This window comes from Thalassophryne amazonica, chromosome 4 (genome assembly GCF_902500255.1).
Source record: "Thalassophryne amazonica chromosome 4, fThaAma1.1, whole genome shotgun sequence".
Classification (NCBI taxonomy): domain Eukaryota; kingdom Metazoa; phylum Chordata; class Actinopteri; order Batrachoidiformes; family Batrachoididae; genus Thalassophryne; species Thalassophryne amazonica.
In genome coordinates, this window is record NC_047106.1 from 44,984,081 (window position 1) to 45,001,922 (window position 17,842).

A 17,842-nucleotide genomic window follows, 5' to 3' on the forward strand; every position below is an offset into this window, starting at 1 on the left:
TCTTACTTATAAGGTTTTGAATAATCAGGTCCCATCTTATCTTAGGGACCTCATAGTACCATATCACCCCAATAGAGCAGATAAAGTAGGTCAAGGTTGGCGTTCTATGACCATGCACAAGTGGGCAGTAAGATGAGCCTGTATCCCAAATATCTTTGGTCTCCAACGGTTTTGTGCTAACAAATCACTCTGCGAAGGCCATAGACACATGAACAGCTGGACACACGTTTGCAAATGGACGGAGTCTGTTGCTATTGCTCCCACTCTGCAGGTGGGAATTAATAATGCAGGAAAGTAACATTATTTTTACCAGTGTGTAAGTGTCTGCAGAGCTGTTGGAGCCTGGTCTTTCTCTGTAGACCTCTGTTTACCTCTAACTGCCATAAGGAGGACACCCATTGTGCTGTTTAAATGCGTGCTTATGTAACCCTCTTCCTTTGCTTTGTCTTGTTGCTTTTCCCCACATATAACCTTTGTCTTTATTCTTTCTTCATTTCTGAGCTGTAATTCCCTTTTTCATTTTCCATTTCCTGTATTTCGTCTTTTATTTATTGCCACCATAGATGGTATATTTTCATCTGACTCTGTATATCTGCATGAAGCAACACCAGCTGCTCAGTCCAGGGCCCATGTCTTGTAAATGGTGATGAGCATCGCACTCACTTGAGCACCCATGGATGTGTTGGTCTAAAAATGAATTTAGGTCAGGCGCAGTCCAGTGTGGCGTTGGTTTGGTATTAATAAGGTGCAGTATTCAGATGCGCCTTACATAAGCAGGTTAACAGTGCATGTGCACTTTGCTTGTGTGTGCAACAGAGTTTGATCGAACACAAACATTACATGAAATGAAGCTAAGCAGTAACCGAAAAAAAAATACAAAACTTCACCTATTTCACTGCTTCACCTCAAGGAGCTCTCCAGTCACACTGTGATGCATCGGCTCGGATTCGAATTTGGCCAGAAAACCTCAAGTCACTTAAGTTAGCTTTCAAAATGACAGTGGCTCCTGGTGCACTCCAGCTCTTAAAAGGAATGATAGATGAAAATCCAGTGTAATTCATGTCATGCCCAAAACATACCTAAGATTAAGTGACAAAATACAACCTTTGGCATCACGTTACTTTGTGCTTGGATTATGTTCCGCATGGTGGGTTAGTAGTTAGCACTTTGCCTCATAGCAATAAGGTCATGGGTGTGATTCCCACCTGTGGCCGTTGTGTCAAGTTTACATGTTCTCCTCGTGTTTGCGTGGGTTTCCTCCGGGTGCTCCAGTTTCTTTCCATGTTTGAAGACATGCAGTTTAGGTGAATTGGAAACTTTATAATTGTCCAGGTCTCCCTTGCAAAAGAGGTCACAATCTCAATGGGACTAACCTGGATAAATAAAGGTTAAATAAATAAATAAATGTGCTCTCTAAATAGGAAAATGGAGTTAGACATGCCTTCGTTTGGATTTGTTCTATGTGCCACATATAATGTTGGGGCCCAACTTGTTTTGGATGTTGAGTCAAATCCAAATCAATGATCAGTGAGTTTCAAGTTTTTATTTTCCTGCTTTTGCATCTAAACTGTTTCCCCTGCAACTCGTATTTTCTCTTTACATCTTTTCGTTCACTCACTTTCCATTTTGCTTATCTTTCCATCTTTCATTCTTTTCTATCTAGTATTGGTGCACATTTGTATGAAACTGAATGATGCTGAGGACAATTCAAAATGCAACATTCTACAGCAATGATTGAGATTTGCTCCCAAATTATTGATCTCTAGCTGACCTTTTCAGTGCATTTCTGGAATCATCTCAACTGTGTTTCACATTTGGTTCAAATCTGGTTGCAAATCACACAGATGGGCAGACATGACCTTTTCCCCTATGATTGACCTTTGGCAAGTTTGGTCTTGTTGGGCAAGAAGTACCGGGTATGAAGCACTCTGTACTTCATACTCTCACCCCTGTTGTAGCTCATCATTCTGAAATATTTGTAGCCTGTCATTAGTGATGGGTATCAGGAACCGGTTCCTTTCGATTCGATCCACCGATATCAATAGCCTTTTTGCTTAACAATTCCCTTATCGATCCTTCAGAGTGGCCATTGTTTTTGGTGGTGTTTGTCAGGAAAATGATCATTTCTCTACATTGATTACAGACCCTGCAGCGGCTCTGCAATCAACCGTTTCTGCAGCGCAGGTTTGCTTTGAACCTAGAACCAATGAAGCAATGCTTCAATCTGCTGCTTTGGTGATTTTTTTTTTTTTTTTTTTTTTTTTTTTTTTGATCCAGTGACCAATTTAAAATGTTGACATACAGTAGAAAACTGTAAAGCCTACTTTTAGTACACAGAAAATTCACAAGCGGTAGCAATAAGGAATCGGATTGATAAGCAGAATCGATAATGGTATTGATATCGATAAAATCTTATCAGTACCCATCCCTACCTGTCAGCAAATTATGTGAAGTGTTAAATATTTGATGCCATTTCTCACATTGCCATACAGAACAAACATAATTTTGTTCACTCTTGTGCTTTCTGTGTGTTGACTTGTTTATCCTCAATTTAACACAAGCTTCCCCAGTGTTACTCAAACACCAGCACTTTAAAATGATCTTATGAGTGTTGAAGGTTTTTGACACACTTTTGACTGGCACTGCATTGTAATATCAGCAATGAAATGATGCATCATGCATTTGTGGTTCGTATGTAATGCCTTTCCACTTTATTGTTGAACTTGAGTGTTTTTACCTTCAGCAATCACAAATTGCAGCATTCCTGAATTTGGTTTGGCTTTTTCCTTGATAGATCTGTGCGTTTATTGCAGATTGGGAGTTGTTCCAGCTCTTTCTCATGTTTTGTTTCTGTCTTTCCTTTTCTACAGTATTGCCAGTGGGTTTGGTGGTGCTTTGTTTGTCTACTTTAACCGCCTGATTGTCCAGTTTATCAGGAAACAGAAGGTCATCAACAGATTCCTCATGAAAAAGTGAGTCTAGAACAGTTCCAAATGACTGTCTTCATTCTTGAGATAAACTGCAGAAAACCCCTGTTCCACATGATCTTACTGACTTGTCTGTTCACATGGAATTATTATATCCTGAGGTGATTCCTATGGCTTGTTACAGAATTTAAAATGCAGCAGATTCTTTACTGACACAAGAGTGCACAGTCAGTAAAATTGACTGGCGCATTTGGACAGGAACAAAATCACTGACAAAAACTATTCCCAAGGATCCAGTGGAAAAGGAGCCGTTAAAGATCATGTGATCGTTTTTATGTCGGCATTTATCCACTGTTCCCTCATTGTGTATTATCTTTAGCATGCAGATTAAAAAAAATTAAATAACGTGACAGTTCAGTGTACCTGCTCTGCTTTATCATACACAGAGCACACCCATGAAAACCACCCCAAAAAGAGAAATGAAAGGTGAAGCAGATGTAAATGTAAATTAGGGGAGGTGATGGTCTAGTGGTTAAGCGTTGGGCTTGAGACCAGAGGATCCTTGGATCAAATCCCAGCCTGACTGGAAAATCACTAAGGGTCCTTTGGCAAGGTCCTTAATCCCGTAGTTGCTCCTGGTGTGTAGTGGGCGCCTTGCATGGCAGCAGCCTCACATCGGGGTAAATGTCACGTATTGATGTGTAAAGTGCTTTGAGCATCTGATGCAGATGGAAAAGCGCTATATAAATGCAGTTCATTTACCATTTATTTAAATATGACAGATCCACTTTGTCACAGAGCAAAAATCACAGATTGGGGAAAAAAGGAAAGATGTTGAAGTCTGGTCATTTTCTCTCATTTTTTGTCTTGAGTGATGGTGGTACATAAGGTGTGTTTTATGAGTAGCTGCTTTCATGTCTCATTTATACAGAAATTTCTTATCTTGTGCGATAAATATTAGACGTGTAATGGTAAAATTGTATAACTCCAACTGTCCACATGAATTGTATACCAGGCAAAAACCGCTTTAGATTGTTTTGGTCAGTTAAAACAAAGTCTCATATAGCAGCACACTAATAACAGTTCTCTAGAGAGCAAAACATGAGTCATAACAAGAAAGGATAAGGCCAAGTCTTACTACTCCGGCCTTTCACCACAACACTTCCCAGCTGATTCTCCATATACATAATAAAGCTATACCAAAATAAAATTGGTCTATCAGCCTGTAACACAAGCATCATACCACGTGCTCCCCTCAAACACTTAAAAACTCATACACAGCAGTCACAGGGCTTGAGGCAGGTAACACCCTGGATGGGACGCCAGTCTGTAGCAGGGCCACATACAGACCAAAAAACACATTCACATGCACACCTGTGATCAATTTAAAGTTTTTAATTCACCTAACCTGCATGTCTTTGGAAGTGGGCGGAAGCTGGACCACCTGTAGGGAATCCATGCAAACACGGGAACAACATGCAAACTCCACACAGAAAGACCATATATGGGATGTGATCCCACAACCTTCTTGCTGGGAAGCAACAGTTCTAAGCACTAAGCCACCACGCTGCTGTTGACAGAACAGTATAAGCAAGTATTTGGTTAGTGTAATGCATTGTTTACAGGAGTGTGAAGGTGATTGTAACATAAAATTTAAATTGTCACAATCTGCATTCAAAAATGAGCTCATTTAACTGCGAAATTATTTTATGTATTTGAGTAGATTTTTGTAAATGCTTTATTTTTATTTTTTCTCCTGTCTGTTCTCTTTCTCGTTCAGGCGCCTGCTATATCCAGCTTTGGTCACTTTAATCATTTCCACACTGACATTTCCCCCCGGCTTTGGACAATTTATGGCTGGCAAGGTTGGTCTCTGCCCAAACCCCCAGTTACTATATTTTTACAGTTTCTCGTAGTGTTTAAGGAGCTACCTTACTTATTCCGACAGTGGATTTGTTTTTGTTTTTGTTTTTTTACAATAGTAGCAGTAATTGAGAAGTTGTAAGTTGTACAATGCAATAATACAACCGAAGGATTAAAAAAGCAGTGTAACAAAGGACAAATGTGTTCAAATAAATAGCAGCATGAACGATATCAAAGAAAGAAATGTAAGCATATTTTGAAGTCTTATGTATTGAAGGTGGGAAAATGTACTGTAAGGCAAGGATGCAAATTTATCATGAATCAAAATTGTTTCTAAAGAGAAATTTAATCAGGATAAGATCACTGCAGGTGTGTGTGGGTTTCGGCTGATCGGCATAACTATAATATTAGACTGCTACAATGAGGGCTGCAATTAACCATTTTTAATAACCAGTTAATCTGGTGAAAAATATTGATCAACATTTCTTAAAATTCTTAAGTTAAATGTCTTGTTTTGTGCACAGTTCAGAGAATTTCTATAAAGGAAATTACTCAAGGGTAATAATAAATTTTATTTATAATGTTTCTGTGTAGGCTCTCAGTTGTCCAGGTGGTTTCCATAGTAGAGAAGCTTGAATCTTCGACTGGACTAGGTTGCTTGACGCGAGGACGTTTCGCTTCAAATCGCAGAAGCTTCCTCAGCTAAAATTCTTGCTCTGGTAGTCTGACTTCTGTCTTGACTCTTGTAGAGAAGAATAAACAGAAGCCACAAAAGCTGGAGTTTTAAACCTAAGCAGACCCCTCCTACCGAGAGGCAGACTGCTATAGGCTAATGACTAAACAATAGCTCTAATTAGCACCTATTGTGCTCTAGTTAGCACCCTCCTAATGACAGGCAGCTGTCCCTCCTAATGATTGGACAGACCCCTCTCCTGATGGCTTCCTTGACGACTCTTCTGATGACGTGAAAGACTCATTACCATGAGCAAAAGACTGAAACTGCTTTGACCTGAGTACCCCATTATAAACAGGGGACAAAGCATGTCTCAGACCCCCTCCCCGGTTTATTTCATTAATAAAAATCTCAATACTATCAATCAATCAATCAATTTTATTTATATAGCGCCAAATCACAACAAACAGTTGCCCCAAGGTGCTTTATATTGTAAGGCAAGGCCATACAATAATTATGTAAAACCCCAACGGTCAAAACGACCCCCTGTGAGCAAGCACTTGGCAACAGTGGGAAGGAAAAACTCCCTTTTAACAGGAAGAAACCTCCAGCAGAACCAGGCTCAGGGAGGGGCAGTCTCCTGCTAGGACTGGTTGGGGCTGAGAGAGAGAACCAGGAAAAAGACATGCTGTGGAGGGGAGCAGAGATCAATCACTAATGATTAAATGCAGAGTGGTGCATACAGAGCAAAAAGAGAAAAACACTCAGTGCATCATGGGAACCCCCCAGCAGTCTAAGTCTATAGCAGCATAACTAAGGGATGGTTCAGGGTCACCTGATCCAGCCCTAACTATAAGCTTTAGCCAAAAGGAAAGTTTTAAGCCTAATCTTAAAAGTAGAGAGGGTGTCTGTCTCCCTGATCTGAATGGGAGCTGGTTCCACAGGAGAGGAGCCTGAAAGCTGAAGGCTCTGCCTCCCATTCTACTCTTACAAACCCTAGGAACTACAAGTAAGCCTGCAGTCTGAGAGCGAAGTGCTCTATTGGGGTGATATGGTACTATGAGGTCCCTAAGATAAGATGGGACCTGATTATTCAAAACCTTATAAGTAAGAAGAAGAATTTTAAATTCTATTCTAGAATTAACAGGAAGCCAATGAAGAGGCCAATATGGGTGAGATATGCTCTCTCCTTCTAGTCCCCGTTAGTACTCTAGCTGCAGCATTTTGAATTAACTGAAGGCTTTTCAGGGAACTTTTAGGACAACCTGATAATAATGAATTACAGTAGTCCAGCCTAGAGGAAATAAATGCATGAATTAGTTTTTCAGCATCACTCTGAGACAAGACCTTTCTAATTTTAGAGATATTGCGTAAATGCAAAAAATCAGTCCTACATATTTGTTTAATATGCGCATTGAATGACATATCCTGATCAAAAATATCTCCAAGATTTCTCACAGTATTACTAGAGGTCAGGGTAATGCCATCCAGAGTAAGGATCTGGTTAGACACCATGTTTCTAAGATTTGTGGGGCCAAGTACAATAACTTCAGTTTTATGAGTTTAAAAGCAGGAAGTTAGAGGTCATCCATGTCTTTGTCTGTAAGACAATCCTGCAGTTTAGCTAATTGCTGTGTGTCCTCTGGCTTCATGGATAGATAAAGCTGGGTATCATCTGCGGAACAATGAAAATTTAAGCAATGCCGTCTAATAATACTGCCTAAGGGAAGCATGTATAAAGTGAATAAAATTGGTCCTAGCACAGAACCTTGTGGAACTCCATAATTAACCTTAGTCTGTGAAGAAGATTCCCCATTTACATAAACAGATTGTAATCTATTAGATAAATATGATTCAAACCACCGCAGCGCAGTGCCTTTAATACCTATGACATGCTCTAATCTCTGTAATAAAATTTTATGGTCAACAATATCAAAAGCAGCACTGAGGTCTAACAGAACAAGCACAGAGATGAGTCCACTGTCTGAGGCCATAAGAAGATCATTTGTAACCTTCACTAATGCTGTTTCTGTACTATGATGAATTCTAAAACCTGACTGAAACTCTTCAAATAGACCATTCCTCTGCAGATGATCAGTTGGCTGTTTTACAACTACCCTTTCAAGAATTTTTGAGAGAAAAGGAAGGTTGGAGATTGGCCTATAATTAGCTAAGATAGCTGGGTCAAGTGATGGCTTTTTAAGTCATGGTTTAATTACTGCCACCTTAAAAGCCTGTGGTACATAGCAACTAATAAAGATCGATTGATCATATTTAAGATCGAAGCATTAAATAATGGTAGGGCTTCCTTGAGCAACCTGGTAGGAATGGGGTCTAATAGACATGTTGATGGTTTGGATGAAGTAACTAATGAAAATACCTCAGACAGAACAATCGGAAGAGAAAGAGTCCGGCATCACTGGAAAGCAGGCCAAAGATAACGATACGTCTTTGGATGGTTATGAGTAATGTTTTTCTCTAATAGTTAAAATTGTATTAGCAAAGAAAGTCATGAAGTCATTACTAGTTAAAGTTAAAGGAATACTCGGTCAATAGAGCTCGACTCTTTGTCAGCCATGGCTGCAGTGCTGTAAAAGAAACCTGGGGGTTGTTTCTATTTTCTTCAATTAGTGATGAGTAGTAGTGTCCTAGCTTACGGAGGGCTTTTTTATAGAGCAACAGACTCTTTTTCCAGGCTAAGTGAAGATCTTCTAAATTAGTGAGACGCCATTTCCTCTCCAACTTACGGGTTATCTGCTTTAAGCTGCGAGTTTGTGAGTTATACCACGGAGTCAGGCACTTCTGATTTAAAGTTCTCTTTTTCAGAGGAGCTACAGCATCCAAAGTTGTCTTCAGTGAGGATGTAAAACTATTGACGAGAGATAATCTATCTCACTTACAGAGTTTAGGTAGCTACTCTGCACTGTGTTGGTATATGGCATTAGAGAACATAAAGAAGGAATCATATCCTTAAACCTAGTTACAGTGCTTTCTGAAAGACTTCTAGTCTTTCAGAAAAAAGGAACTACAGGAAAAAGGATCAACAAGAGATTAAAATAGAAAATCTTAAGATAAGACAGTCAGAAAAATAGTATAAAACACACAATAAATAATAGATAGCAGGAGGTGGTAATGGTAGAAAATGTATATTTTTTCCAAATATGCTTACATCCACTTCAGAGATTGTGCATTGTGTAATTTGGGAGATATTTCATATAGGAAGTGGGTGTCTACCATGACAAAAAAAAACCCACCCCATGCAAAAAAGAAAACTGCAATATATACTGTAATTTTAACATCTTTCGAAATATTAGAATGTAATTAAGACTTCATGGTTAGTTTTGATGAACCCTGCATTGAACACAACATTCAAGTTTATGATATATAATGCTCCTGACTTGGTAGTACTTGTTTTAGAGAAGTCACAAAACCTACACAAGTACTGATATTATAGTGATCATGCAATTACACATGTAATTTCAAGTCACAGCATGGCAAGTTGTAGTAAATCAAGTGTCATGGCCAAGCCAAAAACAAGCTCTCAGGCTAAAGAATTTGATAAAACCTTTGACAATGGTTTGTTTTTGAAGAGCATGGCCTCCTCCTAAGTCCTGTTATTCACACAGTGTGACTGAAATAAAACCTTTGACAATGGTTTGTTTTTAAAGTTTTTGAAGAGCATGACCTCCTAAGTTCTGCTATTCAGTGTTACTGAAATAAAACCTTTGTGAAAGAATTGTTTATAAAGTTTTTGAAGAGCATAGACAAACTTTACACATAGCGGAATAGCCAGATAATTGAAAATAGACCATACTTTGTTACATTCAAGGGGTGGGGGTTATTTTCAAGATATAAGATTAATTTTGATGCCAAAATGCTGGTATTAATATTGTGAATCATTTCCCAAGTGGATGTATTGAAATTCTGGCTTGTGATTTTATCACCTCCTGCTATAATAGAATAAAAAGATGAAGATGCTAACATTTCAAAATTTTGGAGAGCTATGAAAGCCCTGTCTAAACAGGAAAGTATTAAGGCTTTTTTTTTTAATAGCTTCAACAGTTTGTGGAGTCCTCAGGTGGTCAGGGAGGGAGTTCCATATATGAGTGGCAGCTGAACACTAATCATAAGTCGTTGCTGCTCTAACTGTGGTGTCATGTCAAATGACCACGAATTCATGACATTGCGGCCGCCTGTGTGCTTGCTCTAGGGGTTGGTAAAGTTAGACCTTATTTGTGCGAAGCACCTTGAGGCAGCTTTGTTGTGATTTTCAAATCGCGGCCTGACTGGAAAATCACTGAGGGCCCTTGGGCAAGGTCCTTAATCCCCTAGTTGCTCCCGGTGTGTAATGAATACCTTGTATGGCAGCACCCTGACATTGGGGTGAATGTGAGGCATTCCTGTATATTCGTTTTGTGACTTGTTTTGTAAATTGTGTCGGTAGCATGGCCCAAGCAGAGGATCACCCCTTTGCGTCTGGTCTGCTTGAGGTTTCTTCCTCAAATCCTCAGAGGGAGTTTTTCCCTTACCACTGTCGCCTGTGTGCTTGCTCTGGGGGTTGAGACCTTACTTGTCCAACGTGCCTTGGGGCAATTTTGTTGTTTGGAACTATATAAATGAAATAAATTGAAATAAATAAACTAAATTATTATGAAGTGCTTTGAGTGTTTGATGCAGATGGAAAAGTGCTATATAAATGCATTCCACTTACCATTTAATAAATTGAATTTAAATTGTGGATGACAACTGGCCAAAATCAAACTGTCGTCCAATAAAAATGTGCATCCTCACATCAATCTTCACAATGGTGACAGGACACAAGTTTTGCACAAACCCTGATATCCAAAACACATAAAATCTTCTACAAATATATTTTTAGTCTCTTTTTTTTTTAACACAAATGTTCAGTAAACTGCTCAACAGGAGCTTGCTTTCTCGATCAACAATGAATGCTTTTCATGTCTACCACTGACCCTTTTAAGTTTCAACAATTGAGGCAGTTGCTGGAGTCAGTGCTCAGATTCAGTTGCATACAAAGCTGTGATTGGCCCATTTAGCCAACAGCAAGTCCTGCTTTTCAATTCAGTTTATTTATACAGCACAAAAGACGCCAAAGGCTCTACAAGTGAGTAGGCTTAAATCTTGCACACTGGCAACAGTGGTAAAGAGAAACTCCCTCCGGGGTTTTTTGATCGTAGGAAGGAAGGAAATGGGAAGGAAACATCAAACAGACCAGACTCAGTGGGGTGACAGTCTGCGTTTGCATTTACAAAAAATAAGGAAAAACTTGGTTGTACTCGTGAGAAATGCAGATTTCATGGAAGTACAAAGAATCCAAACCCTATTCAGCAGAGGATTGAATTCTAGACATTGTATCTAAATGGAAACTTTTGTGATAATGCAACATAATACATTCTACTGGAGAGGGTAAGCTTTTTAAAACATTAAAAAATGTACAATTAACAAAGATTTAATGTCTTAATTCTGTGTCATTTTGGCCTTGCGAATCCTCATCTGTGGCTTCATCAAGTAATCTCGGTTTTCCACATGATTAACTTTTTTGTGCTCTTCATGCAGCTGTACAGAGCATCTGTGTAATTGGGCTATTTTAGTTATTATATTGCTCTACAACAACCTGATTACTATTCATATCTCAGTGTGATTGTTTTTTGTTTTTTTTTATGCTCACAATAATTTATATGCTTGTCATCTGTTTACGTTGGCGATTTTGAAAAGCTGTAGTGTGTGTGTGTGTGTGTGTGTGTGTGTGTGCGCACGCACTCGACCTGCAAATATAAACAAATCGTCTTCATGTCATTTAATGATCAAAGAATAGGAGTAGTCTATGCATCCTTGTGATTTGCGCACATACATGCCCGTCTGTCTGTGATCCTAATGGAAGTGTGAGTCACTTTTGATGTTAACTCCACCTTTTTCTGTGCAATTGCTTTAAAACCCATCTAAGGAGTTGAATGATTGACAGACCAGTCAGTATCACAAATTCATCTATAGTGCTCTTACACTCATCAGTCATCATTTCTTTGGTGGTGGGCGACATTGCTGGAAGCGTCAGCCACTAATCTAGTTTAAGACACACATGAATCTTTCTTTTTACAGTCCCAACTCACTATCTTGAAACTTCGGTGGCATTTCTATAAACACTTGCAGCATATCATCTGCCTGTGTTTGCATCTTGTAGCTATGTGTTTGAAGGAGATTCAATTCAAGTAGCGTTTGCAAGATCGGGGTGAACATCAGGCTTTGCTGAGAAGAAACGTTCAGAGGAATATGGACATGCAAAATGAAGTTATATCTGTTTTATCAAGCTTAAGTTGCAGATTCTGTTCAGGTTAGTGATATGAGTGCATATGAAGAGAAACAGCAGTATGGCTGTTTTTCAAAGGCTGTGTTCTGTGTACGTTGTTGTTGAGCTGCTGAACTGCACTTTACCTGTTTCTGTTGCGTCGACACTACAGCCAGCTGTCTTCTTCCATCAGCTGTCTTTCATAATGGTTTTCCTCCACAGTCTTCTGTGAAGTAACTGTTTATCAAACGTGATTTTATTATTATTTTACAGGCTGGTAATTTTCTTTAATTTTTTTTTTTTTTTTTTTTACCCAGTGCATGCTGAACTTGCTGCCAATGGGCTGACAGGATCTCTGTCAAAGCACACGTGTTGAATTGGGGTATAATATGTGAATATAAATACGTGGTACATTCAATAAGGATCCTACCTTTGGCTGTGAAAAATAGTTATTCACCAGGTGTCTGAAAACCGAATCCCCTTCGAAGTAGTCTGCTTGGGACTGCACACACTACTCCCAGCAGTTCCCAGCAGATAAACGAACCAAGCCTCTGCAGCTGCATAGTCTTTTAAACATGTCTGTAGTGAAAATTTACCTGCATTTACTGTACCGTTCTTACTGACTGTTGTGATAGCACACAAGAAAAGACTGTTCTTACTGTTTTTTACTCTGTTTTCTGGGAGATAGAGTAACGAAATTTAATTTCTCAGTATGTCTGTCAAGTTGACTGGACCTGACGCAGCTTTTGGATTCACGACAAGAGTAATCGTCTTTGTCATATTTGTGGAAATGTGGACTGCTCCAGAGAAAATTTACCAGTGTTTGGGATTTGGGCGAGACACACATTTATAGCGATAGGCTTTCTTTGAAATGTTACATAGTACTCTCTGTGATTATCTCACTTCTTGTGCCCTGCAGCTGACCCAGAGGGAATCTCTGGTCACCTTACTGGACAACAGAACTTGGGCCAAACAGGGCATTGCTGAGGAGTTTGACTACATTGGCCACTCCCAAGCCTGGAAACATCCACAGGTCAACGTCTTTGTCACCCTGGTCCTCTTCATTGTCATGAAGGTAGGGAAGAGGAACCTCAACATGTGGTTAGAAAATGGGTGATATTTTTCTAATATTGCTAATAATACTGCTGTAAATTGCTATGTCATGACAGTTCCATCTTTCAATTGTCTTGCTCTTTGTATGGGCTTCCTTATCCTTGAACCACTTTCTACTCTGTCTGCCATAATTTCCACATGTTTACATTGTCTTAAATTCACAAAGGCAAGATGATTGAATGTGGGCTTGTGGCTGTGTATGACATCAGAACATACACTGTTTGCACAATTAAGTGAGTATTCTGACCTTGTCATCTCTTTGCATATTTTCCAACTCAGATCTATAGAAACCTGAATGCTTATTGGATTTTAACATTCACAGGTAATATATATTTGTGTAATAAGGAAGTGTGTGGCCTAAAGTGATTGACACCCTAGATCAAGGTGTGCATAATTATTAGGCAGCTTCTTTACCTCAGGTGAAATGGAACAAAAAGATTTGACACTGAAGTGAAAAATTGTGAAATACCTTTCAGAGGGATATGGTTTTTTATTCATTGTCTGTACTGGTTTATTCAAATTAAGGGTCACAGGGCACCTGCAGGCTATCCCAGCTGTCAGTCCATCCCAGGGCCACATATAGACAAACACATTCACATCATCACCCACACCTACGGTCAGTTTAGAGTCACCAGTTCTCCTCACCTGTATGTCTTTGGAAGTGATTGAAAGCTGGACCACCCAGATGGAAAACATGCAAACACAGGGAGAACATGCAAACTCCATATAGAAAAGACCAGGCAGGAAGCGGTCACAGAATTTTCTTGCTGTGAGGCAATCATCCTAGCCACTAAGCCACCGTGCCACCCCAGAGGGATGCGACACTCCTGAAATATCTACAGTAAGTTATTGAGGCATGCTCACCGAACAATCAAACACTTCATTTCGAAAAAGTCAACAGGTTTGCAGGAAACGTGGAAAAGGAAAGACACAAAGTAACTGCAAAAGACCTGAAGAATTAAACATGATACTACCAGGAACCCATTGTCCCCCAGTGTTGCCATATTCTAGAACTGCAACCTGCCTGGAGTGTTTAGGGCTCAGAGGTATAGGCCAAGGTAAGGAAGGCTGAAATGCAACCACAAGACACAGAAGTTCAAATTTCAAGATTGGGCCAGTAAATATCTTAAGACAGATTTGTCACAGGTTTTATGGACAGATTAATTGAGGCTGATTTGATTGACCACATGGATGATCAGACATGGCATGACTTCAAGTCACACACCAGCAAGGTGGAGGACGAGTTCTGGTATGGGCTGCTGTTATTAAGGATGAGCTAGTTGGACCTTTGTAGGTTGAAGATGGACTTGAAATCATTCCCAAACCTACTGCCAGTTTTTAGAACACACTTCTTCAAGCATTAGTAGAGGGAAAAGTCTGCATCGTTGAAGGCTATGATTTTTATGTAGGACAATGCTTTACCACATGCATTCAAGGACTATACTGCTTGGCCAGTCAGCAAAGGCCTCAAAAATTATGGAATGACTTGGTCCCCTTAATCACCTGACTTGAACAGCATTGAGAACGTCTGGGCCCTTCATATGTGGGAGGGGAATAATACACCTCTTTGAAAGTCATTTGGCTATGGTTGCTGCTGCATGAAAGGTTGATTGTCAACAGATAAAGGAAGAGAAGAGAAGGGTGTCTATGTTGGTCACTGAATATTTTTGAAATACCAAAAGTGTTTATTTGTTTTTGATTTTGTCATACTTCAGTAAATGAAAATAAGTGATAAGGGAAAATTTAAGTTTGTCCATTTAGTTGCCTAAACAATATGTGTATGTGTCCTTGAACAAGGTGTGTGTGTGTATAAACATCTCCTGAGAAAGCCAGAACTCCTCCTTTTGTTAAACATTCAGGTTTGAGGGTTAAAATTTTGGCTTGACAGAGAGCACTAGATTTGTTAAACATTCAAATAATTTCTCAGGAATACAGCTTGCCTAATAACACTGGTCTATAAATTTTTAGAAGTTGTCTGATTCATAAATAAAATGTGCTATTTACTATGAATTTTGGCTTACTGAATTTAAGTATGACTATTAAAATGACGATTGGCTACTGTTTCCAAGGTATTTAACTTTTTACATTTTTAATCTACGTAATCAATGCAATCATGTTGTGGTGTTTGGTTTTCATGATACATAAACAGGTCCTCATGTTTTTTTTTTTTTCCCTGTAGTATTTCATCTATTTGTGACACTAAAAATCAGCAGTATATATATATTAATCCTTAGTAGCACAGTCGAGCATATCTTAAAAACAATTTCATTCTCATTTTCAGTGGCCCTAAATGAGTAAAGTTAGACTATATTATTTTGGAAGCATTTGTGTTTGTAGACCAGTGTAATTGTGCATGCAATGTACTGTACTGGAACTCTTAGGAATCTATTGGAAATAAGCAATCTAATCTTATTTATAAAAATTATAAAAAGCTATAAACAATCATGCTAAAGAAGTAAAATACGTTCTTGTATTAGTTTTGGAGGACATTTAAAATGGTGGTCCTTTTTTAATACTGTGTGTGTGTGTGTGTGTGTGTGTGTGTGTGTGTGTGTGTGTGTGTGTGTGTGTGTGTGTGTGTGTGTGTGTGTGTGTGTGTACATCAAGGTGAAAAACGTTTGGGTAAAGCCGCTTTCACACCGGACCGTCAAATTGCGTAATGCGGTGTACCATTTACACCGAACTTATGCAGCCCGACGCTGAGTTTATGCAGCCCTACATGGCAATACGCTGAGGGACACAAAAGGGTCCTTCAAATGGACGCAAGAAATTAAACATGTTAAAAAAAATTATAGCAGTCATTTGGCGTAGAGCACTGCATCCAGTGCTTTATGCAAGTCTACAACACGCCGCTACTGTATGTATGTCTATGCAACACTGCACTACTGTACACCAAACCTCCGCAATTGTTCACAACCCTATGCCAGTTTGGTGAAAAATCCTTCGTTTTTTATCAGTATATAACAGAGGTGGGAGTAAGTCACCATCAAGTCACTCTTAAGTCATGAATCAGCAAGTCCCAAGTCAAGATTCAAGTCATAATGACCACCAAGTGTTTGACAGCTGACTTGGGACTTGCTGATTGATGGCTTGACAGTGACTTATTCTCACCTCTGGTACATATGCATTGCTAGATTTTATTCATCCTGCTGGCAGTGAAGCTTCAAAACCATGGAAAAAGAGGCGGGCCAAGTTTCCACATCCATTTATCGTAAAAACATTTCAGAGCCCAAGGTGATGTGGGATACTCAGATGAATTCTTTTTTTTTTTTTTTTTTTTTTTTAACTGTCAGAATGTGGCCGTGAAAACTTGATCACATGAATAAACTTCCAGCCATTGCACACCTCATTAACTGCAGAAGAGCTGAAACTTTATAGTGGGTTATGAGGACACTCGGGTTCATAAAATACTTTTTTTAACTTCTCTTGAAATTATAACAGGGATTTTATTATTTTCAGCTGCACTATCTAACACACAAAAGATGATCAGAAATGGGTTGTTTTCTCTCTGGAACAGACAGTACGTACATTCCCTGCCTAGGCTCATGTATTACTCTTAACCTCATGTCATCATATGAATGCTTCCTAGAGACATGCCTGCAAAATCCGATAAATCATAAAAATAATAAGCAGACGCTATGATCAATACAAATGAGGTTGAGAAAAAAAAAAAAAACAATGAAACACTGGAATAGAAAATGTCATGGAAGTATTAAATTAATATTTGGCTTTTCTCCTCTGTTGGTCATTTGAAGAAAGCCATTTCAATCTTGGCCAAACTGAGCAGCTCATATATTCATTATTGTCTTCCAGTGGAAAATGCTGACAATATGAGTCTTCTTGCGTTTTATTCAGAAGGCATGCCATACTTCTTAAGCACATATGATCTGGTTGCACTTTTTGGACTGTTGTTGGCTTGTGTTGGGAATAGCTTTTGAATGTGTTTTTTTTTAATGAACTGTTCATTTATCCGGACTGCTGTGTTCAGCAGAAATGCAATGTCTTTTCTAAATAAGAAACATAAATATTCCCCAGACACATTTTTCTTGATGCCTTAAGGCTTAAGGCATCAAGAGCATGAGGAACTCTTTTGAGCACAAACATAACCATGCAATAAAAGTGAATTGGAGCAAAACAGACAAGAGGTAGGGTTTTATGTTTATGCATGTTTGTATAGCTGCTTTCAGAAGTGCACCTGATTATACCATTATAATTGCAATATGCAGGAATGGTGTCAGTCACCCATTCACACATGTACTCAAACGTGCAGCGTATTGGTGGCTGCATTCATGCATACTGTCCTTCTCATGTATCAATGTGCATTAACAGTTACTTACATATTTTCTATATTGCACTGGACTTTGAGTGACATCTGTCCAAAAAAAAATTCACGGGGGTGGGGGAACTCGCACCAGTCTGTCATATTTATTTTTGGAATTTGGTGCTATTGATTCATGCGATAAGAATCAGAATTGATTTAATTAGCACATTATTATAATGCAAACATAGCATTAGAGAGCAGAAACTGGCTCATTGTTACTGTACAAAACAAAGAATTCAGTAGTAAGCTGCTTCTTGTTGCCACTGAACAGACAAACATCTGAGAGCTAAACATGTTTACCTCACTAAAAGTAATTAACTTTTTTTATTGCTGTACGTAGCAATAAAATTAGCCTTACAGCAAGGGTACAGCTGTCTTGATCTGGCAGTCCCACAAACTGCATACAACTGGAGTGCCGAGTAGTATGAAGGGTTGGTTATTCCTTCTTTGTTCTGAGTCTTTCAGTTTGAGAACATAATTTGTTAATTTCATTCGTTCTTTAAGACCCAACATGCCCTTATTTTACAGCAGTTGGCATCCATCTTAATCGTGCATTGCTGCCACCTTCTGCTCCAGAGTGACATTCACAGTACCTCCATATCAGCATGCAGCTTATCACGTGTAGATTGGTCCATCTTATG

At 39.0% G+C, this 17,842-nt stretch overlaps 1 protein-coding gene across 1 annotated transcript in view; it reads left to right on the forward strand.

The window, feature by feature from the left end:
• clcn2c (chloride channel 2c) overlaps positions 1-17,842 on the forward strand; it is a 382,840-nt gene that overhangs the window by 202,838 nt on the left and 162,160 nt on the right. Inside the window, 3 exon segments of the mRNA XM_034167802.1 lie at positions 2,871-2,972; positions 4,708-4,792; positions 12,687-12,842. Coding sequence (XP_034023693.1) covers positions 2,871-2,972; positions 4,708-4,792; positions 12,687-12,842 — 343 coding nt within the window.